At 43.5% G+C, this 27,256-nt stretch overlaps 1 protein-coding gene across 2 annotated transcripts in view; it reads right to left on the reverse strand.

Moving 5' to 3' along the window:
* The window catches only part of LOC134968589 (uncharacterized), a 174,837-nt gene that overhangs the window by 34,865 nt on the left and 112,716 nt on the right, over positions 1-27,256 (reverse strand). For both annotated transcript variants that reach the window (XM_063944085.1, XM_063944084.1), the window contains exons 7-9: positions 7,962-8,270; positions 4,589-4,900; positions 2,089-2,394 (exon numbers count right to left, since the gene is read on the reverse strand). In XM_063944085.1, coding sequence (XP_063800155.1) covers positions 2,089-2,394; positions 4,589-4,900; positions 7,962-8,270 — 927 coding nt within the window. The remainder of the gene's footprint in view (positions 1-2,088; positions 2,395-4,588; positions 4,901-7,961; positions 8,271-27,256) is intronic.

Consider the following 27,256-nt stretch of genomic DNA (forward strand, 5'->3'; position numbering starts at 1 on the left):
TTCTCTTACTTCCTGATATGTTAGAAAAAAGGGGGGGACCTGGATTGCACATCCTATTACTAAAGATATCAAGAGGTGCTATCATGCTGAGGCTTCTAATACAATGCTGGGGGAAGAGAGATGCAGATGCACACTCTTTGCACTCACAGGCGTGCGCAGAGACTGACTGGCGGGTGCCGCTCCGGACTTCCCCCCCTCCACGGCATTATAGTGTTCTCTCACCTCCCCTGTCCTGGATATAAACTGCTCACCTGGGCGGCCCAGGTGAGCGGACCAGGTGAGCAGTCTATATCCAGGACAGGGGAGGCGAGAGATCACTATAATGCCGTGGAGGGGGGGGGAGTCCGGAGCGGCACCCGCCAGTCAGTCTCTGCGCACGCCTGTGTTTGCACTAAGAACACTGATAATAAAAATCATTTAAATAAACCCTCACAATTAACATGGGGTATAATTGAAGTTCTTAGCACACATTTGCGCAAATATGCGGGCCCATGTACCGCGGCCAGGTGACTTCATCACATGGGTCCCTAACATCCCTAATATTATCACATTCTATAAATTTATACAGGACTTACCTCTAAATAGGGCCTTATCAATGTGTGATCTGAAATGCAGGAACCCAGCTAATTAAAACACCTGAGGGTGAATGGGAGGAGTGCCAATACCAGAGGAAGGAAGCCTTGCCTTCCAGTGTACAATATATACACAAATATAGTGGAAAAAAGGGGGGGACCTGGATTGCACATCCTATTACTAAAGATATCAAGAGGTGCTATCATGCTGAGGCTTCTAATACAATTCCCGATATGTTAGGAAGATGAAATGTAACATACTACGTAATTAGAATTTTAATAAACCTCCCCTAAGGGGATAAACAGGGCGCTGACATAATGACGTCATTACAGATGCGTGACTTGTGTTGCGTGAACGATAATGCCCAAACGAACAATTGGATCAAAATTTGGGTTGCACCTCTAGAGTGAAGAATTTAATAAACTACAAAAATCGTCCTGTCACTTATTACTGTATCTGCTACGGGTGCTCCTCGGGTAACGCCAAGAACCATAGATTAATATTTACTTACATTAAAGGGCCCTACACACTGGCAGATAATACTGCACGATATGAACGTTCTTGTTCATTAATGAATGAGATCTCATTCATATTGTGCAGTGTGTAGGCACCAACGATGCGCGGCCCCGCGCTCGTTCATCGTTGGTGCCTCGTCGCTTAGGCATGCAGGCGAATATGGACAATCTCGTCCATATTAGCATGCATTGCTATGGAGCCGGGGATAGTGAAGAAACTTCACTCCCCCCGTCACCTCCCCTCCACCGCCGGGTCGCCCGTCTGCCGTATCGGCGGTCGGGCAGCTTGGCGGCGGGTCGCAGAGTCCGTAGGGCCCTTAAGACATCTCAAGTTTACATCTCTATTGATTGACCACATTTTCTACACTAATTTATATGTGCAACCGTGAAAATCAGACACTCCCGCACGAAGATCAGGCAGAACAGCTAGTATCACATATTGGTTATTGATGCCCCCTAGCCCTTTGCTCTCATCCCACATGGTTCTTCCAGCTGCGGCTGTGCAAGGATTCAGTCAGATGCCCTTTTGTGGAAATAGATTCCCCATCTGTGGCTTTTCCCTCCAGTATATAGGCGGGGAGAAACGGGGCTGCAGCAATGTGGTTTCCTAATCAGGGACAGACCCTGCTTTCTCCAGCGAGGAGCCTGACTGAGGTATCACACCTTCCAGTGTGACCGGAATACAGGGGGGCACAGGGGTATAATATTTATTACGTTATAGTGATCCTACTTATTGATGGTCAGAATGCACCAACAGGAATGTTCCCTAGTAAACTCTGATTCCATTACAGGGTATCTCTAACTCCCAAGAGGCGTCTCATCATTATTGGGCATTGAACTTTGAGTTGGGTAGAGGTGTTACTGTACAGACTATGTAACACACACCTCTTTACATGCACTTTACAGGAAAGCGTGTATGTAGCAATGTCGTAAAAACTTACCTGGAACTCAATGTTTTTTTTTATTTCTGTAAAGAGATAAAGAGTATAAAGTTACAAACCTGGGAGAGTTAAACAGATCTTTTCGCTGAATGCTGTTGGAGTATCCTTTTGTTTCACACTACACATGAAGATCCTCCTATAGTCCTCAGCAGTGGGTGTTATAGTCAGTGTACAGTGTATTGTATCCACCTCCACACTGACTTGTGCGGCTGTTCTCCGGTGTCTCCCCAGCGTCTTATTATCCTCTAACCAGTCCACCGTTATGTCACCACGCTTACAGCCAGTCACACTGCAGCGGAGAGTCAGAGGCTTCCCATAGCTGGCTTTATTAGGATCACTGGTGATTTTACGAAGTATGGGATTCCCTGAGGAGACAGAAAACATTACATTTGATGACCAGCACGGCTTTAAATTTGTCTAGTGGTTGCAGTGTTTTCATTGTTTGATGGCGGCTTTCCGATGGCAGCCACCATCGAATGTTGTGGCAGCGATGGCTATCCAATGTTAAAATACAGCTGAATGGCTGCAGGTTGCTGTTGCTTATGCATGAACCATCAAAAAATGTTTTTGTTCTTTTGATGCAATAGTTAGTCACGTATCAAGTTACCAATCCCATAAACTGATGATGGCGCATAAACGGTCATCACCTGACCTGGCCTCCATTCCGACCAATAGTGACTAGGACCAACGGTCTTTTGGGGCTCAGTCATGCTTTGATTTGCAAAATTGATTATATGCTTAAAAGGTATCTTCATACAGAGGCATTTAACATATTATTTTGAACTGAACTTTTCATAAGGTACACACAACTCAAAATAAGCACGAAAATGAGCCATTTTTATGGCACCCATTGAACACTGTACATTTTGAACTCAAATGCATCAAACTCTAAACTGGGACGTAATAGGTTCCAGATTTTCAGTCACAGAGATCTCCAAGTGATTTTGGCCTCTGACTCTCTAGCTGTAACTGACAGAGATTGAGAGGGTGCAAAGCCAGACTGCCATTGATGTGCAGTGAGTTTAATACCCCCCCATCGCCGGCGGCTGGTCCTATTGCAGCATTATGCAGTAATTATAAAATAAAAATAGTAACAAAAACTCCTATGTCCTACCCTCCTCCGAAGCGCTAGCACTCATAGGGCCTTATTCATATTTCTTAGCAAACCAAAAAAGCACAATAGTGGGCAAAACCATGTGCATTGCAAGAGCGGCAGATGTAACATGTGCAGAGAGAGTTAGATTTGGGTGGGTTATATTGTTTCTGTGCAGGGTAAATACTGGCTGCTTTATTTTCCTGCTATTTAGATTTCAGTTTAAACACATCTCACCAAAATCTAACTCTCTCTGCACATGTTACATCTGCCCCCCTTGCAGAGCAACATGGTTTTGTCCAATAGTGTGCTTTTGTGGTTTGCTAACAAACCTGAAAAGGGCCATAGCCTTGGCTGGTATCGGTAAAATCACGTGCTCCAAGAGCTCAGTATCTCCCGTTAAAGCTAATACCAGCACTAGGCTATGACAGGCTGGGCTGAGGACACCACAGCAGGACACAGCGCGTTTTACACTGACGGATTTCAGGTGATTTTGCGGCTATTCCCATTGTATTACATACGGCCACTTGCAAAACGCCGGGAAATCGACGGAACCCACTACTTTTGCAAAATCAGAGTCTAGAAAATCCCAGCCTAAATTTGTTCAGGTTTATATATACAGTAAGTACAGTATGGTACAGTATGTGGGGTATAACTGCCAGAACACGTAGGATACGCCATGATTGTACTGCGTTTCCTTCCCAAACATATCTCATGATCCCTTTTATTATTTGTGGCTATAAATAAAATCAGCAGCAAGTGTACCGAGCATTTTCCTCCAATAATACATTCCCATCACACTGCTGACTCCAGGGAGGCCAATCTCGGGAATCGGGACTGAAAAATTATCAATTCCAGGATTCCCGGGATTGGTTCCTTTGCAATGTCCCACACTCCCCCACCCTGCCCACATAATAACATACCCATCTGACTGGGTGGGAGGGTGGGTCCATCTGCTGCTGAGTTGCAGGCACTGATGTCCGAGTGGCGGACGGTGAGCGGCTGCCTGTGCAGCGTGACCTCTGACTTCATGTCATGCTGCACAGTGCACACAGCCGGGGGCAGGGGGAGGTGAGCAGGGGGAGCAGAGCAGCGCCTGAGTCTCCTGAAGAACGCTCAACGCTGCCTGGCATTGAAAAAACAAAGGGGATTCCTAATACCGAAATACCCGGAATTAGAAGCCCCAATCCCAGGACTGAAACCCCAATCCCGGGCAATTTATTGCCAAAATCCTGGGATCACGTTGATCCCGATCCCGGGATTGGCCACCATAGCTGACTCCTATCTGAATTTCCCTAGGTTTATGTTGCGATAGATGAGCCTAAAGCTGAGGTGGTGATTCCAGAAATGACTGGTTATTCAGACACAAAACCAGAGGTGCCGTAAAAATAGTAAATACGTTCCTGCCACTACAATCATCAATGTGATTATCCAAAACTACACCCCCCCCCCCCTCCCCAACCTACCTTTAAGATTCATGACAAATGTCTTTTTAACAGTCTTATGTTCACGAATGAAATCCAGGCGGAATTCAGCCCCATGGTGCTCAGTAGTCGGTGTGAGCGTCAGCTCTAGGGTTCCAGAGAATATCCCAGATTCCTGGTCTTGTTGGATGTTTTCTTTACGTTCTCCAGAAGTAAATACACTCCCACTCATATACCATCGGACTCCATATTCCTTAGGGTAGAGGTCACTGACTGTACAGGATAACGTCACTGGTTTCCCAATCTCAGGATAGACAGGGTCACACGTTATTTCACTAACACTGGGTGCGGACACTGTAATATAAAACAACAGCTGTGTTATATACAGGACAGTATGGAGTCAGTAATAGTGGGATATAGAATAACAGCTGTGTTATATACAGAACAGTATGGAGTAATAGTACAGTATGGAGCCAGTGATCGTGAAATATGGAACAACAGCTGTGTTATATACAGTACAGTATGGAGTCAGTAACAGTGGGATATATAACACCAGCTGTGTTATATACAGTACAGTATGGAGTCAGTAATAGTGGGATATAGAATAACAGCTGTGTTATATACAGTACAGTATGGAGTCAGTAATAGTGGGATATAGAATAACAGCTGTGTTATATACAGTACAGTATGGAGTCAGTAATAGTGGGATATATAACACCAGCTGTGTTATATACAGTACAGTATGGAGTCAGTAATAGTGGGATATAGAATAACAGCTGTGTTATATACAGTACAGTATGGAGTCAGTAACAGTGGGATATGGAATAACAGCTGTGTTATATACAGTACAGTATGGAGTCAGTAACAGTGGGATATGGAATAACAGCTGTGTTATATACAGTACAGTATGGAGTCAGTAATAGTGGGATATAGAATAACAGCTGTGTTATATACAGTACAGTGTGGAGTCAGTAATAGTGGGATATAGAATAACAGCTGTGTTATATACAGTACAGTATGGAGTCAGTAATAGTGGGATATAGAATAACAGTTGTGTTATATACAGTACAGTATGGAGTCAGTAATAGTGGGATATAGAATAACAGCTGTGTTATATACAGTACAGTATGGAGTCAGTAATAGTGGGATATAGAATAACAGCTGTGTTATATACAGTACAGTATGGAGTCAGTAATAGTGGGATATAGAATAACAGCTGTGTTATATACAGTACAGTATAGAGTCAGTAATAGTGGGATATAGAATAACAGCTGTGTTATATATAGTACAGTATGGCGTCAGTAATAGTGGTATATATAACACCAGCTGTGTTATATACAGTACAGTATGGAGTCAGTAATAGTGGGATATATAACACCAGCTGTGTTATATACAGTACAGTATGGAGTCAGTAATAGTGGGATATAGAATAACAGCTCTGTTATATACAGGACAGTATGGAATCAGTAATAGTACAGTATGGAGCCAGTGATAGTGAAATATGGAACAACAGCTGTGTTATATACAGTACAGTATGGAGTCAGTAACAGTGGGATATATAACAACAGCTGTGTTATATACAGTACAGTATGGAGTCACTAATAGTGGGATATATAACACCAGCTGTGTTATATACAGAACAGTATGGAGTCAGTAATAGTGGGATATAGAATAACAGTTGTGTTATATACAGTACAGTATGGAGTCAGTAATAGTGGGATATATAATAACAGCTGTGTTATATACAGTACAGTATGGAGTCAGTAATAGTGGGATATAGAATAACAGCTGTGTTATATACAGTACAGTATGGAGTCAGTAATAGTGGGATATAGAATAACAGCTGTGTTATATACAGTACAGTATGGAGTCAGTAATAGTGGGATATAGAATAACAGCTGTGTTATATACAGTACAGTATGGAGTCAGTAATAGTGGGACATAGAATAACAGCTGTGTTATATATAGTACAGTATGGAGTCAGTAATAGTGGGATCTATAACACCAGCTGTGTTATATACAGTACAGTATGGAGTCAGTAATAGTGGGATATATAACACCAGCTGTGTTATATACAGTACAGTATGGAGTCAGTAATAGTGGGATATAGAATAACAGTTGTGTTATATACAGTACAGTATGGAGTCAGTAATAGTGGGATATATAACACCAGCTGTGTTATATACAGTACAGTATGGAGTCAGTAATAGTGGGATATATAACACCAGCTGTGTTATATACAGTACAGTATGGAGTCAGTAATAGTGGGATATAGAAGAACAGCTGTGTTATATACAGTACAGTATGGAGTCAGTAACAGTGGGATATAGAATAACAGTTGTGTTATATACAGTACAGTATGGAGTCAGTAATAGTGGGATATAGAATAACAGCTGTTATATATAGTACAGTATGGAGTCAGTAATAGTGGGGTATAGAATAACAGCTGTGTTATATACAGTACAGTATGGAGTCAGTAACAGTGGGATATAGAATAAGAGCTGTGGTATATACAGTACAGTATGGAGTCAGTAATAGTATGATATAGAATAACAGCTGTGTTATATACAGTACAGTATGAAGTCAGTAATAGTGCAATATAGAATAACAGCTGTGTTATATACAGTACAGTATGGAGTCAGTAATAGTGGGATATAGAATAACAGCTGTGTTATATACAGTACAGTATGGAGTCAGTAATACTGGGATATAGAATAACAGTTGTGTTATATACAGTACAGTATGGAGTCAGTAATAGTGGGATATAGAATAACAGCTGTGTTATATACAGTACAGTATGGAGTCAGTAACAGTGGGATATAGAATAACAGCTGTGTTATATACAGTACAGTATGGAGTCAGTAATACTGGGATATAGAATAACAGCTGTGTTATATACAGTACAGTATGGAGTCAGTAATAGTGGGATATAGAATAACAGCTGTGTTATATACAGTACAGTATGGAGTCAGTAACAGTGGGATATAGAATAACAGCTGTGCTATATACAGTACAGTATGGAGTCAGTAACAGTGGGATATAGAATAACAGCTGTGTTATATACAGTACAGTATGGAGTCAGTAACAGTGGGATATAGAATAACAGCTGTGTTATATACAGTACAGTATGGAGTCAGTAACAGTGGGCTATAGAGTAACAGCTGTGTTATATACAGTACAGTATGGAGTCAGTAATAGTGGGATATAGAATAACAGCTGTGTTATATACAGTACAGTATGGAGTCAGTAATACTGGGATATAGAATAACAGCTGTGTTATATACAGTACAGTATGGGGTCAGTAACAGTGGGATATATAGAATAACAGATGTGTTATACACAGCACAGGATAACAGCTGTAGAGTATGGGATAATGAAGTATAGGTAAGAAAAAGAGAAATATTTTGCTACTTACTCAGGCCACACAATGTATACGTGATATATCTAGGCTCTACAAGACTGTCATGTAGAACTTCACACCTGAATCTCTTCCCCGCATCCTTTATTGTCGGGTGGAATTCCATAGTACTGGTGACATAAAACAGGCCATTTGGTTCAGTGAGGACGTTACTGGTGTGTGAGGGTATCACATTCTCATCTTCCATGTACCATGTAACTGTGATCTGTGATGGGGAAAATGAATGAATTCTACATGACAGATCCATCTGGTCACCGACAGAGAGAGAGTTCTGTGTCCTCTGTATTGTATCCAGCACAGGGCGAGCTGAAATATAACACAGAACAGTCAGTAATAAGAGGAGATGAGATATTACACGGTACAGTCAGTAAGGATAAGAGGAGATGAGATATCACACAGTACAGTCAGTAAGGATAAGAGGAGATGAGATATCACACAGTACAGTCAGTAAGGATAAGAGGAGATGAGATATCACACAGTACATTCAGTAAGAATAAGAGGAGGTGAGATGAGATATCACACAGTACAGTCAGTAAGGATAAGAGGATATGAGATATCACACAGTACAGTCAGTAAGGATAAGAGGAGATGATATATCACACAGTACAGTCAGTAAGGATAAGAGGAGATGAGATATCACACAGTGCAGTCAGTAAAGATAAGAGGAGATGAGATATCACACAGTACAGTCAGTAAGGATAAGAGGAGATGAGATATCACACAGTACAGTCAGTAATAATAAGAGGAGCTGAGATATCACACAGTACAGTCAGTAAGGATAAGAGGAGATGAGATATCACACAGTACAGTCAGTAAGGATGAGAGGAGATGAGATATCACACAGTACAGTCAGTAAGGATATGAGGAGATGAGATATCACACGGTACAGTCAGTAAGGATAAGAGGAGATGAGATATCACACAGTACAGTCAGTAAGGATATGAGGAGATGAGATATCACACGGTACAGTCAGTAAGAATAAGAGGAGATGAGATATCACACAGTACAGTCAGTAAGGATAAGAGGATATGAGATATCACACAGTACAGTCAGTAAGGATAAGAGGAGATGATATATCACACAGTACAGTCAGTAAGGATAAGAGGAGATGAGATATCACACAGTGCAGTCAGTAAGGATAAGAGGAGATGAGATATCACACAGTACAGTCAGTAAGGATAAGAGGAGATGAGATATCACACAGTACAGTCAGTAATAATAAGAGGAGCTGAGATATCACACAGTACAGTCAGTAAGGATATGAGGAGATGAGATATCACACGGTACAGTCAGTAAGAATAAGAGGAGATGAGATATCACACAGTACAGTCAGTAAGGATAAGAGGAGATGAGATATCACACAGTACAGTCAGTAAGGGATAAGAGGAGATGAGATATCACACAGCACAGTCAGTAAGGATAAGAGGAGATGAGATATCACACAGTACAGTCAGTAAGGATAAGAGGAGATGATATATCACACAGTACAGTCAGTAAGGATAAGAGGAGATGAGATATCACACGGTACAGTCAGTAAGGATAAGAGGAGATGAGATATCACACAGTACAGTCAGTAAGGATAAGAGGAGATGAGATATCACACAGTACAGTCAGTAAGGATAAGAGGAGATGAGATATCACACAGTACATTCAGTAAGAATAAGAGGAGGTGAGATGAGATATCACACAGTACAGTCAGTAAGGATAAGAGGATATGAGATATCACACAGTACAGTCAGTAAGGATAAGAGGAGATGATATATCACACAGTACAGTCAGTAAGGATAAGAGGAGATGAGATATCACACAGTGCAGTCAGTAAGGATAAGAGGAGATGAGATATCACACAGTACAGTCAGTAAGGATAAGAGGAGATGAGATATCACACAGTACAGTCAGTAATAATAAGAGGAGCTGAGATATCACACAGTACAGTCAGTAAGGATATGAGGAGATGAGATATCACACGGTACAGTCAGTAAGAATAAGAGGAGATGAGATATCACACAGTACAGTCAGTAAGGATAAGAGGATATGAGATATCACACAGTACAGTCAGTAAGGATAAGAGGAGATGATATATCACACAGTACAGTCAGTAAGGATAAGAGGAGATGAGATATCACACAGTGCAGTCAGTAAGGATAAGAGGAGATGAGATATCACACAGTACAGTCAGTAAGGATAAGAGGAGATGAGATATCACACAGTACAGTCAGTAATAATAAGAGGAGCTGAGATATCACACAGTACAGTCAGTAAGGATATGAGGAGATGAGATATCACACGGTACAGTCAGTAAGAATAAGAGGAGATGAGATATCACACAGTACAGTCAGTAAGGATAAGAGGAGATGAGATATCACACAGTACAGTCAGTAAGGGATAAGAGGAGATGAGATATCACACAGCACAGTCAGTAAGGATAAGAGGAGATGAGATATCACACAGTACAGTCAGTAAGGATAAGAGGAGATGATATATCACACAGTACAGTCAGTAAGGATAAGAGGAGATGAGATATCACACGGTACAGTCAGTAAGGATAAGAGGAGATGAGATATCACACAGTACAGTCAGTAAGGATAAGAGGAGATGAGATATCACACAGTACATTCAGTAAGAATAAGAGGAGGTGAGATGAGATATCACACAGTACAGTCAGTAAGGATAAGAGGATATGAGATATCACACAGTACAGTCAGTAAGGATAAGAGGAGATGATATATCGCACAGTACAGTCAGTAAGGATAAGAGGAGATGAGATATCACACAGTGCAGTCAGTAAGGTTAAGAGGAGATGAGATATCACACAGTACAGTCAGTAAGGATAAGAGGAGATGAGATATCACACAGTACAGTCAGTAATAATAAGAGGAGCTGAGATATCACACAGTACAGTCAGTAAGGATATGAGGAGATGAGATATCACACAGTACAGTCAGTAAGGATAAGAGGAGATGAGATATCACACAGTACAGTCAGTAAGGATAAGAGGAGCCGAGATATCACACAGTACAGTCAGTAAGGATAAGAGGAGATGAGATATCACACAGTACAGTCAGTAAGGATAAGAGGAGATGAGATATCACACGGTACAGTCAGTAAGAATAAGAGGAGATGAGATATCACACAGTACAGTCAGTAAGGATAAGAGGATATGAGATATCACACAGTACAGTCAGTAAGGATAAGAGGAGATGATATATCACACAGTACAGTCAGTAAAGATAAGAGGAGATGAGATATCACACAGTGCAGTCAGTAAGGATAAGAGGAGCTGAGATATCACACAGTACAGTCAGTAAGGATAAGAGGAGATGAGATATCACACAGTACAGTCAGTAATAATAAGAGGAGCTGAGATATCACACAGTACAGTCAGTAAGGATATGAGGAGATGAGATATCACACGGTACAGTCAGTAAGAATAAGAGGAGATGAGATATCACACAGTACAGTCAGTAAGGATAAGAGGAGATGAGATATCACACAGTACAGTCAGTAAGGGATAAGAGGAGATGAGATATCACACAGTACAGTCAGTAAGGATAAGAGGAGATGATATATCACACAGTACAGTCAGTAAGGATAAGAGGAGATGAGATATCACACGGTACAGTCAGTAAGGATAAGAGGAGATGAGATATCACACAGCACAGTCAGTAAGGATAAGAGGAGATGAGATATCACACGGTACAGTCAGTAAGGATAAGAGGAGATGAGATATCACACAGCACAGTCAGTAAGGATAAGAGGAGATGAGATATCACACAGTACAGTCAGTAAGGATAAGAGGAGATGATATATCACACAGCACAGTCAGTAAGGATAAGAGGAGATGAGATATCACACGGTACAGTCAGTAAGGATAAGAGGAGATGAGATATCACACAGTACAGTCAGTAAGGATAAGAGGAGATGAGATATCACACAGTACAGTCAGTAAGGATAAGAGGAGATGAGATATCACACAGTACAGTCAGTAAGGATATGAGGAGATGAGATATCACACGGTACAGTCAGTAAGAATAAGAGGAGATGAGATATCACACAGTACAGTCAGTAAGGATAAGAGGAGCTGAGATATCACACAGTACAGTCAGTAAGGATAAGAGGAGATGAGATATCACACAGTACAGTCAGTAAGGGTAAGAGGAGATGAGATATCACACAGTACAGTCAGTAAGGGATATGAGGAGATGAGATATCACACGGTACAGTCAGTAAGAATAAGAGGAGATGAGATATCACACAGCACAGTCAGTGGGGATAAGAGGAGATGCGATATCACACAGTACAGTCAGTAAGGATAAGAGGAGATGAGATATCACACAGTACAGTCAGTAAGGATATGAGGAGATGAGATATCACACGGTACAGTCAGTAAGAATAAGAGGAGATGAGATATCACACAGCACAGTCAGTGGGGATAAGAGGAGATGCGATATCACACAGTACAGTCAGTAAGGATAAGAGGAGAGGAGATATCATACAGTACAGTCAGTAAGGATAAGAGGAGATGAGATATCATACAGTACAGTCAGTAAGGATAAGAGGAGATGAGATATCACACAGTACAGTCAGTAAGGATAAGAGGAGATGAGATATCATACAGTACAGTCAGTAAGGATAAGAGGAGATGAGATATCACACAGTACAGTCAGTAAGGATAAGAGGAGATGAGATATCACACGGTACAGTCAGTAAGGATAAGAGATGAGATATCACTCAGTACAGTGAGTAAGGATAAGAGGAGATGAGATTTCATACAGTACAGTCAGTAAGGATAATAGGAGATGAGATATCACACAGTACAGTCAGTAAGGATAAGAGGAGATAACATATCACGCAGTACAGTCAGTAAGGATAAGAGGAGATGAGATATCACACAGTACAGTCAGTAAGGATAAGAGGAGATGAGATATCACACAGTACAGTCAGTAAGGATAAGAGGAGAAGAGATATCACACAGTACAGTCAGTAAGGGATAAGAGGAGATGAGATATCACACAGTGCAGTCAGTAAGGATAAGAGGAGATGAGATATCACACAGTACAGTCAGTAAGGATAAGAGGAGATGAGATATCACACAGTACAGTCAGTAATAATAAGAGGAGCTGAGATATTACACAGTACAGTCAGTAAGGATAAGAGGAGATGAGATAACACACGGTACAGTCAGTAAGGGTAAGAAGAGATGAGATATCATACAGTACAGTCAGTAAGGATAAGAGGAGATGAGATAACACACAGTACAGTCAGTAAGGATAAGAGGAGATGAGATATCACACAGTACAGTCAGTAAGGATAACAGATGAGATATCACACAGTACAGTCAGTAAGGATAAGAGATGAGATATCACTCAGTACAGTGAGTAAGGATAAGAGGAGATGAGATTTCATACAGTATAGTCAGTAAGAATAAGAGGAGATGAGATATCACACAGTACAGTCAGTAAGGATAAGAGGAGATGAGATATCACACAGTACAGTCAGTAAGGATAAGAGGAGATGAGATATAACACAGTACAGTCAGTAAGGATAAGAGGAGATGAGATATCACACAGTACAGTCAGTAAGGATAAGAGGAGATGAGATATCACACAGTACAGTCAGTAAGGATAAGAGGAGATGAGATATCACACAGTACAGTCAGTAAGGGATAAGAGGAGATGAGATATCACACAGTGCAGTCAGTAAGGATAAGAGGAGATGAGATATCACACAGTACAGTCAGTAAGGATAAGAGGAGATGAGATATCACACAGTACAGTCAGTAATAATAAGAGGAGCTGAGATATCACACAGTACAGTCAGTAAGGATATGAGGAGATGAGATATCACACGGTACAGTCAGTAAGAATAAGAGTGAGATATCACACAGTACAGTCAGTAAGGATAAGAGGAGATGAGATATCACACAGTACAGTCAATAAGGATAAGAGGAGATGAGATATCACACGGTACAGTCAGTAAGGATAAGAGATGAGATATCACTCAGTACAGTCAGTAAGGATAAGAGATGAGATTTCACACAGTACAGTCAGTAAGGATAAGAGGAGATGAGATTTCATACAGTACAGTCAGTAAGAATAAGAGGACAGGAGATATCACACAGTACAGTCAGTAAGGATAATAGGAGATGAGATATCACACAGTACAGTCAGTAAGGATAAGAGGAGAGGCGATATCACACAGTACAGTCAGTAAGGATAAGAGGAGATGAGATAACACACAGTACAGTCAGTAAGGATAAGAGGAGATGAGATATCACACAGTACAGTCAGTAAGGATAAGAGGAGATGAGATAACACACGGTACAGTCAGTAAGGATAAGAGGGGATGAGATATCACACAGTACAGTCAGTAAGGATAAGAGGAGATGAGATATCACACAGTACAGTCAGTAAGGGTAAGAAGAGATGAGATATCATACAGTACAGTCAGTAAGGATAAAAGGAGATGAGATAACACACAGTACAGTCAGTAAGGATAAGAGGAGATGAGATAACACACAGTACAGTCAGTAAGGATAACAGATGAGATATCACACAGTACAGTCAGTAAGGATAAGAGGAGATGAGATATCACACAGTACAGTCAGTAAGGATAAGAGGAGATGAGATATCACACAGTACAGTCAGTAAGGATAAGAGGAGATGAGATAACACACAGTACAGTCAGTAAGGATAAGAGGAGATGAGATAACACACAGTACAGTCAGTAAGGATAAGAGATGAGATATCACTCAGTACAGTCAGTAAGGATAAGAGGAGATGTGATATCACACAGTACAGTCAGTAAGAATAAGAGGAGATGAGATATCACACAGTACAGTCAGTAAGGATAAGAGGAGATGAGATATCACACAGTACAGTCAGTAAGGATAAGAGGAGATGAGATATCACACAGTACAGTCAGTAAGGATAAGAGGAGATGAGATATCACACAGTACAGTCAGTAAGGATAAGAGGAGATGAGATATCACACAGTACAGTCAGTAAGGGATAAGAGGAGATGAGATATCACACAGTACAGTCAGTAAGGATAAGAGGAGATGAGATATCACACAGTACAGTCAGTAAGGATAAGAGGAGATGAGATATCACACAGTACAGTCGGTAAGGATAAGAGGAGATGAGATATCACACAGTACAGTCAGTAAGGATAAGAGGAGATGAGATATCACACAGTACAGTTAGTATTAATAAGAGGAGATGAGATATCACACAGTACAGTCAGTAAGGATAAGAGGAGATGAGATATCACACAGTACAGTCAGTAAGGATAAGAGAAGATGAGATATCACACAGTACAGTCAGTAAGGATAAGAGGAGATGAGATATCACACAGTACAGTCAGTAAGGATAAGAGGAGATGAGATATCACACAGTACAGTCAGTAAGGATAAGAGGAGATGAGATATCACACAGTACAGTCAGTAAGGATAAGAGGAGATGAGATATCACACAGTACAGTCAGTAAGGATAAGAGGAGATGAGATAAGGAGATTTATGGTAAGAACTTACCTTTGTTAAATCTCTTTCTGCGAGGTACACTGGGTTCCACAGGGAATAACATCGGGGGTGTAGAGTTGGATCCTGATCCGAGGCACCAACATGCTAAAAGCTTTGACTGTTCCCAAGATGCACAGCGCCGCCTCCTATATAACCCCGCCTCCGTGCACTGGAGTTCAGTTTCGTTAACCAGTCTAATGCAGTAGCAGGTAAAAGAGACGACAGTAGTTAGTAGCCACATATACCACATTCTCACGACAGGAGAAGGTACCAGCGGCTAATGCCATACAAACCCAAAAAAGCTAAGTGCGTCAGGGTGGGCGCCCTGTGGAACCCAGTGTACCTCGCAGAAAGAGATTTAACAAAGGTAAGTTATTACCATAAATCTCCTTTTCTGCAGCGGGGTACACTGGGGTTCCACAAGGATAACATCGGGGATGTCCTAAAGCAGTTCCTCATGGGAGGGGACGCACTGTAGCGGGCACAAGAACCCGACGTCAAAAGGAGGCATCCTGGGAGGCGGAAGTATCGAAGGCATAGAACCTTATGAACGTGTTCACTGAGGACCACGTAGCCGCCTTGCACAATTGTTCAAGGGTCGCACCACGGCGGGCCGCCCAAGAAGGTCCAACAGACCGAGTAGAATGGGCTTTGATGGTAGCAGGAGCTGGAAGTCCAGTACGTACATAAGCATGTGCAATCACCATTCTAATCCATCTGGCCAAAGTCTGCTTATTATCAGGCCAGCCACGGTTGTGAAAACCAAAAAGAATAAAGAGAGAATCAGATCTCCTAAGCGAAGCTGTTCTCTTCACATAAATACGGAGAGCCCGTACCACATCCAAAGAACGCTCTTTGGAGGATAAACCAGGAGAGGTAAATGCCGGAACCACAATCTCTTGGTTAAGGTGGAAAGATGACACCACCTTAGGTAGATAACCAGGACAAGTTCTAAGAACCGCCCGGTCACAGTGAAAAATCAGAAAGGGTGACCTACAGGACAAGGCACCCAAGTCTGAAACCCGTCTAGCAGAGGCAATAGCCAGCAAGTACAAGACCTTAAGAGTAAGCCACTTAAGGTCCACAGACTCAAGAGGTTCAAACGGAGACTCTTGTAAGGTGTCCAGAACAACCGACAAATCCCAAGGAGCCACAGGCGGGACATAGGGAGGTTGAATCCGTAAAACACCCTGAGTGAATGTTTGAACATCAGGCAGAGTCGCAATCTTTCTCTGAAACCATATCGACAAGGCAGAAATATGAACCTTAAGGGAGGCCAGACGAAGGCCTAAGTCCAGGCCCTGTTGCAGGAACACCAAAAGTTTGGCCGTACTGAACTTGTATGCATCATAATTGTTAGTTGAACACCAAGCAAAATAAGAATTCCAGACCCTATGATAAATCCGAGCAGAAGCCGGTTTACGGGCGTTCAACATAGTTTGAATGACCGCCTCAGAAAAACCTTTGGCCCTCAGTACTGAAGCTTCAAGAGCCACGCCATCAAAGCCAGCCGGGCCAAATCCTGGTAGACACAAGGGCCCTGAACGAGGAGGTCTGGGCGCTGCGGAAGCAGAAGAGGACGCTCTATCGAGAGACCCTGCAGGTCTGAGAACCAATGCCGTCTGGAGCGATGAGAAGTAGTATTCCTCCTTCTTGCTTGAACTTCCTTACCACCCTGGGCAGAAGGGACACCGGAGGGAACACGTACGGCAGCTGAAAGTTCCATGGAATTGCCAGCGCGTCCATGAATGCTGCTTGAGGATCCCTTGTCCATACTCCGAAGACCGGAACCTTGTGATTGTGTCGAGACGCCATCAGGTCCACTTCTGGTAGGCCCCACTTGTCCACTAGAAGTTGAAAGACTTCTGGATGAAGGCTCCATTCTCTGGCGTGTACGTCCTGACGACTGAGGAAGTCTGCTTCCCAGTTGAGGATTCCCGGAATGAACACTGCAGATATGGCTGGCAGATGGCGTTCTGCCCAACGAAGGATTTTTGATACTTCCATCATTGCCATGCGACTTTGAGTGCCGCCTTGATGATTTATGTTTACCACCATGGTGGCGTTGTCCGATTGTACTTGAAGAGGCCTGTTCTGTACCAGAGGCAGGGCTAGAGTCAACGCACTGAACACTGCCCGCAATTCCAGAATGTTTATCGGGAGAAGAGATTCCTCCCTGGTCCACCGACCCTGAAGAGAATATTGCACCAACACCGCACCCCATCCCCGCAGACTGGCATCCATCGTCAGAAGGACCCAGTTGCAGATCCAGAAGGGACGACCCCTGCTCAGTTGGTCCTGTAGTCACCAGCTCAGTGACAAGCGGACCTCCGGAGTCAAGGAGATCATGTGAGTCCTGATCCGGTGAGGCAGGCCGTCCCATAGGGAGAGTATCAACCTCTGCAGAGGGCGGGAATGAAATTCAGCGTACTCCACCATGTCGAAAGCCGACACCATGAGGCCCAGTACTTGCATCGCCGAGTGTATCGACACACTTGGGTGAGAGAGTAAGCATCTTATCTTGTACTGAAGTTTCAGGACTTTCTCCGGAGACAAAAACAACTGCTGGTTGTGGGTGTCCAATAGTGGTCCCAGGTGCCCCATGCTCTGAGCAGAGACCAAGGAAGATTTCTTCCAGTTGATTAGCCACCCGTGGGCTTGCAAGAAATGGACCGTCAGTTCCAAATGACGGAGAAGAACCTCTGGAAAGTTTGCTAGGATCAACAAGTTGGCCAGATACGGCATGATCCTGATACCCTGACGGCGGAGTAGAGTCGTCATGACCGCCATGACCTTGGTGAAAATTCTTGGAGCCGTGGTCAGACCGAAAGGTAAGGCCTGGAATAGAAAATATAGGTTACCAATAGCAAACCGCATGTATTGTTGATGCGACACTGCAAAAGGTATATACAGGTAAGCATCCTGTATGTCCAGGGATACCATATAGTCCTTGGGCTACAAAGCCAGAACAATAGAGCGAAGCGTTTCCATACGGAATTTGGAAACTTTCACAAACTTGTTCAAAGACTTGAGGTTGAGAATGGGCCGTGAGGACCTATTCGGTTTCAGTACTAGGAACAGCGCGGAATAGTACCCCCTGCCTCTCTGAGCCAGAGGCACCGGCACTATCACTCCTGTATCCAGGAGAGATTGCACCACCAAGTGGGAGAGTTTTTGCTTTTACCTGTTCTGAAGGGATGTTTGTTGAGCAAAACTGGCGAGGGGGACGTTTCTTGAAAGAGATGGCGTATCCGTGAGTGACGACTTCCCTTACCCAGGCATCCAAAGTGGTCTGTAACCATGACTGAGCAAACCGTAAAAGTCGGACTCCCACCCTGGGATCCCCCAGAGGGAGGCCCGCCCCGTCAGCAGGCTTATCTGTTTTGGAAGCAGGCTGACGGGCAGCCCAGGCACGTTTAGGTTTGGGCTTACCGGATTTGGAAGTGCGAGCCTGTTTTGGGTACGCCTGACCCTTTGCTTTACCTGGAGGTCGAAAAGAACGAAAGGAAGTACTCCTAGCCTTCGGAGCCGAAGGAGAAGTACTAGGCAGGCATGCCGTCTTAGCTGATGCCAAGTCAGCCACAATCTTGTTGAGAACTTCCCCAAAAAGAATGTTTCCCTTAAAATGGATTACCTCCAAGGTCTTTTCAGAGTCCAGATCTACTGACCGGGACCGCAACCAGAGAATTCGGCGAGCCAGAATGGATGTAGTAGATGCCTTGGCAGCCAGGACATCTGCATCAGATGCCGCCTCCTGGATATAATGAGAGGTGTAATAACATATGAAAGACATTGTCTAGCATTATCAGGAAAATTAGACGGCAGTTCCGCTTAACTTCCTGAACCCAGGCCTCTATCGCTTTAGCAGCCCAAGAGGCCGCAATAGTAGGCCTATGCACAGCTCCAGCAAAAGTGTAAATAGACTTTAAGCAACCCTCCACACGCTTATCCGTCGGTTCCTTCAGGGAGGTGACAGGCAGAGTAGAGGAGACCACCAGACGCGCAACTTGTGAGTCCACCGGTGGCGGTGTTTCCCAATTTTTACTCAACTCTGCAGCGAGAGGATAACGGGCCAGCATTTTCTTAGACAAGGAAAACTTCTTTCCCGGATTTTCCCAGGATTCCTGACGAATATCAACCAAGTGGTCAGAATGAGGTAAAACTAATTTAGTGACCTTCTGACGTTTAAATTTATCTGGTTTCTTAGAGGTAGCAGGAGGCTCTTCATCATCGTCGATTTGAAGTATCAGCCTGATAGCCCCCAAGAGGTCAGGAACATCCACTTGTGTCAGAGATTCCCCATTAGAAGCATCTGCATCAGTGTCTGAAGGGTCAGTGTAAGCGCCATCTTCATCGGATGAGGTATCCGAAACATGTGTGGATTGTGAGGAAGTAATGGCCCGTTTAGATGACCCCTTGGTCTTATGCGGGCGAGAGTCAGGATTTTGCTTAGCTAGTGTCTGATATAACTGCTGTAACCGAGAGGACAGAGTATCTGCCCATGGCGGATTAACTGCAGGGACAATATGTGGCTGTAATGGCACAGGAGGTCCCACAGGGGGCGTAAGTCTATTTACCAGCATAGTCAGTAAATTAGAGAAAACAGCCCAAGGTGGGTCTTGATTTGCCCCCGTTGCTGCAGACTAACCATGGGGTATAGGACCCCAGTACCTGAACCCTAAACTGCTACGTTTTCCTCCGAGTAATCTGTGGCATCAGCACTGCATGGTGCAAGATCAGCCCTAGATTTATCACCCTGTGTAGCAGACATTTTATGTCAGCGTAACCGTAGGGTGCAATAGTACAATATAAGCAGACAAACTACCTGACAAAAAATCACCTGTGTAGTGTGACTGCAAGGCAGAGCACAAACAGAATATTTAAGAGGTATGTGGTGACTGAAAAACACAGAGAAAAATACCAAAGTAGTATATCCTGTGAAACACTATATTATATGGTAACCCTGATGCACTTAGCCCCCGTCAGGGTACAGAATATAGGGATAGCAATATGTGTGAGATACACAAAATACAGACCACACAGCAGCTATTGGCACACACACAGTCACATGTACAATGCAGAAATTATTACAAACAATAAGACTGCACTGGACTAGCAATACTAAGTACAATCTGTACCACTAAGTAAAGCTATATAGGTATAGAGATATGACAATGCACAGTAAAGACTGGATGTATATCACAGGGTACTTGTACAAAATATCCCTGTAGTAATGCACTCTTTCTTAACTAACACTGTCTAAAGACATGTAGAATACTTAAGTGTAAATGCACAGTGCTGATGAGGCAGGCGGCTTTACAGAGGAGACTTTGCCCAGCAGTCCCAGAGATCAGCGCAGCTGTGTGTGTAATGGCGCCCAAACGCTGACAGGGAGTGGGGAAGATAGAGAGATGCAGCTCCAGGGCGGGAACATTAGCAGTAAATGGCGCCCTGGGGCTGGGGGAGGGCTACAGGTCAGCACCTTATTCCCCTGCTGGACTTCACCACCGGGTACTGCGGGCCTTGTAAAAATGGATTATATACAGAATCCGACCTGTGCCCAAGCCCTGGTGGTCTAGTGGGGTCCCTGCACAGCCACAGTGTCCACGCCAGCGCGCGCGGTCCGTCTCCTAGAGACCGCGCCGGATCGCGATTAGCAGCGGGTCCTGCCTGGGGGACCCTCTTACCTCCTCCTGAAAGCAGCCACGCGATCCCAGAGAGCGGCGGTCAATGTGTGTGTGTGCCCTAATGAAATCACCGGAGCCCTCCGCTGTAAGTACCCGGCAACCAGGGCGCCGGAGTATACAGCGCCGCTGGGAGGTGAGGGAGCCGCAGCATGATATGTCAGATATGACATATAGCACTCTCAAGTGCCTATGCTGCAGCCCTTGAAGTCTTCTTTCGTCATAAAAAGCTCTTTTCAGGGCTGCGCTGATAGATGCCTGCACTGCAGGCACCAACTTACAAACTGAGCTCCTGTGCACGGAAGCGGGGTTATAGAGGAGGCGGAACTGTGCATCTTGGGAACAGTCAAAGCTTTTAGCCTGTTGGTGCCTCGGATCAAGATCCAACTCTACACCCCCGATGTTATCCCTGTGGAACCCCAGTGTACCCCGCTGCAGAAATAACACAGTACAGTCAGTAAGGATAAGAGGAGATGAGATAACACACAGTACAGTCAGTAAGGATAAGAGATAAGATATTACCCAGTACAGTCAGTAAGGATAAGAGGAGATGAGATATCATGCAGTAAGGATAAGAGGAGCTGAGATATCACACGGTACAGTCTGTAAGGATAAGAGGAGATGAGATATCACACAGTACAGTCAGTAAGAATAAGAGGAGATGAGATATCACACAGTACAGTCAGTAAGGATAAGAGGAGATGACATATCACACAGTACAGTCAGTAAGGATAAGAGGAGATGAGATATCACACAGTACAGTCAGTAAGAATAAGAGGAGATGAGATATCACACAGTACAGTCAGTAAGGATAAGAGGAGATGAGATAACACACAGTACAGTCAGTAAGGATAAGAGATAAGATATTACCCAGTACAGTCAGTAAGGATAAGAGGAGATGAGATATCACACAGTACAGTCAGTAAGAATAAGAGGAGATGAGATATCACACAGTACAGTCAGTAAGGATAAGAGGAGATGAGATATCACACAGTGCAGTCAGTAATAATAAGAGGAGCTGAGATATAACACAGTACAGTCAGTAAGGATATGAGATGAGATATCACACAGTACAGTCAGTAAGGATATGAGATGAGATATCACACAGTACAGTCAGTAAGGATAAGAGGAGATGAGATATCACACAGTTCAGTCAGTAAGGATAAGAGGAGCTGAGATATCACACGGTACAGTCAGTAATAATAAGAGGAGCTGAGATATCACACAGTACAGTCAGTAAGGATAAGAGGAGATGAGATATCACACGGTACAGTCAGTAAGAATAAGAGGAGATGAGATATCACACAGTACAGTCAGTAAGGAAGGATAAGAGGAGCTGAGATATCACACAGTACAGTCAGTAATAATAAGAGGAGCTGAGATATCACACAGTACAGTCAGTAAGGATAAGAGGAGATGAGATATCACACAGTACAGTCAGTAATAATAAGAGGAGCTGAGATATCACACAGTACAGTCAGTAAGGATAAGAGGAGATGAGATAACACACGGTACAGTCAGTAAGGGTAAGAAGAGATGAGATATCATACAGTACAGTCAGTAAGGATAAGAGGAGATGAGATAACACACAGTACAGTCAGTAAGGATAAGAGGAGATGAGATATCACACAGTACAGTCAGTAAGGATAACAGATGAGATATCACACAGTACAGTCAGTAAGGATAAGAGATGAGATATCACTCAGTACAGTGAGTAAGGATAAGAGGAGATGAGATTTCATACAGTATAGTCAGTAAGAATAAGAGGAGATGAGATATCACACAGTACAGTCAGTAAGGATAAGAGGAGATGAGATATCACACAGTACAGTCAGTAAGGATAAGAGGAGATGAGATATAACACAGTACAGTCAGTAAGGATAAGAGGAGATGAGATATCACACAGTACAGTCAGTAAGGATAAGAGGAGATGAGATATCACACAGTACAGTCAGTAAGGATAAGAGGAGATGAGATATCACACAGTACAGTCAGTAAGGGATAAGAGGAGATGAGATATCACACAGTGCAGTCAGTAAGGATAAGAGGAGATGAGATATCACACAGTACAGTCAGTAAGGATAAGAGGAGATGAGATATCACACAGTACAGTCAGTAATAATAAGAGGAGCTGAGATATCACACAGTACAGTCAGTAAGGATATGAGGAGATGAGATATCACACGGTACAGTCAGTAAGAATAAGAGTGAGATATCACACAGTACAGTCAGTAAGGATAAGAGGAGATGAGATATCACACAGTACAGTCAGTAAGGATAAGAGGAGATGAGATATTACACGGTACAGTCAGTAAGGATAAGAGGAGATGAGATATCACACAGTACAGTCAGTGGGGATAAGAGGAGATGCGATATCACACAGTACAGTCAGTAAGGATAAGAGGAGATGAGATATCACACAGTACAGTCAATAAGGATAAGAGGAGATGAGATATCACACGGTACAGTCAGTAAGGATAAGAGATGAGATATCACTCAGTACAGTGAGTAAGGATAAGAGGAGATGAGATTTCATACAGTACAGTCAGTAAGAATAAGAGGACAGGAGATATCACACAGTACAGTCAGTAAGGATAATAGGAGATGAGATATCACACAGTACAGTCAGTAAGGATAAGAGGAGAGGCGATATCACACAGTACAGTCAGTAAGGATAAGAGGAGATGAGATAACACACAGTACAGTCAGTAAGGATAAGAGGAGATGAGATATCACACAGTACAGTCAGTAAGGATAAGAGGAGATGAGATAACACACGGTACAGTCAGTAAGGATAAGAGGGGATGAGATATCACACAGTACAGTCAGTAAGGATAAGAGGAGATGAGATATCACACAGTACAGTCAGTAAGGGTAAGAAGAGATGAGATATCATACAGTACAGTCAGTAAGGATAAAAGGAGATGAGATAACACACAGTACAGTCAGTAAGGATAAGAGGAGATGAGATAACACACAGTACAGTCAGTAAGGATAACAGATGAGATATCACACAGTACAGTCAGTAAGGATAAGAGGAGATGAGATATCACACAGTACAGTCAGTAAGGATAAGAGGAGATGAGATATCACACAGTACAGTCAGTAAGGATAAGAGGAGATGAGATAACACACAGTACAGTCAGTAAGGATAAGAGGAGATGAGATAACACACAGTACAGTCAGTAAGGATAAGAGATGAGATATCACTCAGTACAGTCAGTAAGGATAAGAGGAGATGTGATATCACACAGTACAGTCAGTAAGAATAAGAGGAGATGAGATATCACACAGTACAGTCAGTAAGGATAAGAGGAGATGAGATATCACACAGTACAGTCAGTAAGGATAAGAGGAGATGAGATATCACACAGTACAGTCAGTAAGGATAAGAGGAGATGAGATATCACACAGTACAGTCAGTAAGGATAAGAGGAGATGAGATATCACACAGTACAGTCAGTAAGGATAAGAGGAGATGAGATATCACACAGTACAGTCAGTAAGGGATAAGAGGAGATGAGATATCACACAGTACAGTCAGTAAGGATAAGAGGAGATGAGATATCACACAGTACAGTCAGTAAGGATAAGAGGAGATGAGATATCACACAGTACAGTCAGTAAGGATAAGAGGAGATGAGATATCACACAGTACAGTCAGTAAGGATAAGAGGAGATGAGATATCACACAGTACAGTTAGTATTAATAAGAGGAGATGAGATATCACACAGTACAGTCAGTAAGGATAAGAGGAGATGAGATATCACACAGTACAGTCAGTAAGGATAAGGGAAGATATCACACAGTACAGTCAGTAAGGATAAGAGGAGATGAGATATCACACAGTACAGTCAGTAAGGATAAGAGGAGATGAGATATCACACAGTACAGTCAGTAAGGATAAGAGGAGATGAGATATCACACAGTACAGTCAGTAAGGATAAGAGGAGATGAGATATCACACAGTACAGTCAGTAAGGATAAGAGGAGATGAGATAAGGAGATTTATGGTAAGAACTTACCTTTGTTAAATCTCTTTCTGCGAGGTACACTGGGTTCCACAGGGAATAACATCGGGGGTGTAGAGTTGGATCCTGATCCGAGGCACCAACATGCTAAAAGCTTTGACTGTTCCCAAGATGCACAGCGCCGCCTCCTATATAACCCCGCCTCCGTGCACTGGAGTTCAGTTTCGTTAACCAGTCTAATGCAGTAGCAGGTAAAAGAGACGACAGTAGTTAGTAGCCACATATACCACATTCTCACGACAGGAGAAGGTACCAGCGGCTAATGCCATACAAACCCAAAAAAGCTAAGTGCGTCAGGGTGGGCGCCCTGTGGAACCCAGTGTACCTCGCAGAAAGAGATTTAACAAAGGTAAGTTATTACCATAAATCTCCTTTTCTGCAGCGGGGTACACTGGGGTTCCACAAGGATAACATCGGGGATGTCCTAAAGCAGTTCCTCATGGGAGGGGACGCACTGTAGCGGGCACAAGAACCCGACGTCAAAAGGAGGCATCCTGGGAGGCGGAAGTATCGAAGGCATAGAACCTTATGAACGTGTTCACTGAGGACCACGTAGCCGCCTTGCACAATTGTTCAAGGGTCGCACCACGGCGGGCCGCCCAAGAAGGTCCAACAGACCGAGTAGAATGGGCTTTGATGGTAGCAGGAGCTGGAAGTCCAGTACGTACATAAGCATGTGCAATCACCATTCTAATCCATCTGGCCAAAGTCTGCTTATTATCAGGCCAGCCACGGTTGTGAAAACCAAAAAGAATAAAGAGAGAATCAGATCTCCTAAGCGAAGCTGTTCTCTTCACATAAATACGGAGAGCCCGTACCACATCCAAAGAACGCTCTTTGGAGGATAAACCAGGAGAGGTAAATGCCGGAACCACAATCTCTTGGTTAAGGTGGAAAGATGACACCACCTTAGGTAGATAACCAGGACAAGTTCTAAGAACCGCCCGGTCACAGTGAAAAATCAGAAAGGGTGACCTACAGGACAAGGCACCCAAGTCTGAAACCCGTCTAGCAGAGGCAATAGCCAGCAAGTACAAGACCTTAAGAGTAAGCCACTTAAGGTCCACAGACTCAAGAGGTTCAAACGGAGACTCTTGTAAGGTGTCCAGAACAACCGACAAATCCCAAGGAGCCACAGGCGGGACATAGGGAGGTTGAATCCGTAAAACACCCTGAGTGAATGTTTGAACATCAGGCAGAGTCGCAATCTTTCTCTGAAACCATATCGACAAGGCAGAAATATGAACCTTAAGGGAGGCCAGACGAAGGCCTAAGTCCAGGCCCTGTTGCAGGAACACCAAAAGTTTGGCCGTACTGAACTTGTATGCATCATAATTGTTAGTTGAACACCAAGCAAAATAAGAATTCCAGACCCTATGATAAATCCGAGCAGAAGCCGGTTTACGGGCGTTCAACATAGTTTGAATGACCGCCTCAGAAAAACCTTTGGCCCTCAGTACTGAAGCTTCAAGAGCCACGCCATCAAAGCCAGCCGGGCCAAATCCTGGTAGACACAAGGGCCCTGAACGAGGAGGTCTGGGCGCTGCGGAAGCAGAAGAGGACGCTCTATCGAGAGACCCTGCAGGTCTGAGAACCAATGCCGTCTGGAGCGATGAGAAGTAGTATTCCTCCTTCTTGCTTGAACTTCCTTACCACCCTGGGCAGAAGGGACACCGGAGGGAACACGTACGGCAGCTGAAAGTTCCATGGAATTGCCAGCGCGTCCATGAATGCTGCTTGAGGATCCCTTGTCCATACTCCGAAGACCGGAACCTTGTGATTGTGTCGAGACGCCATCAGGTCCACTTCTGGTAGGCCCCACTTGTCCACTAGAAGTTGAAAGACTTCTGGATGAAGGCTCCATTCTCTGGCGTGTACGTCCTGACGACTGAGGAAGTCTGCTTCCCAGTTGAGGATTCCCGGAATGAACACTGCAGATATGGCTGGCAGATGGCGTTCTGCCCAACGAAGGATTTTTGATACTTCCATCATTGCCATGCGACTTTGAGTGCCGCCTTGATGATTTATGTTTACCACCATGGTGGCGTTGTCCGAT

This window comes from Pseudophryne corroboree, chromosome 11 (genome assembly GCF_028390025.1).
Source record: "Pseudophryne corroboree isolate aPseCor3 chromosome 11, aPseCor3.hap2, whole genome shotgun sequence".
Lineage (NCBI taxonomy): Eukaryota > Metazoa > Chordata > Amphibia > Anura > Myobatrachidae > Pseudophryne > Pseudophryne corroboree.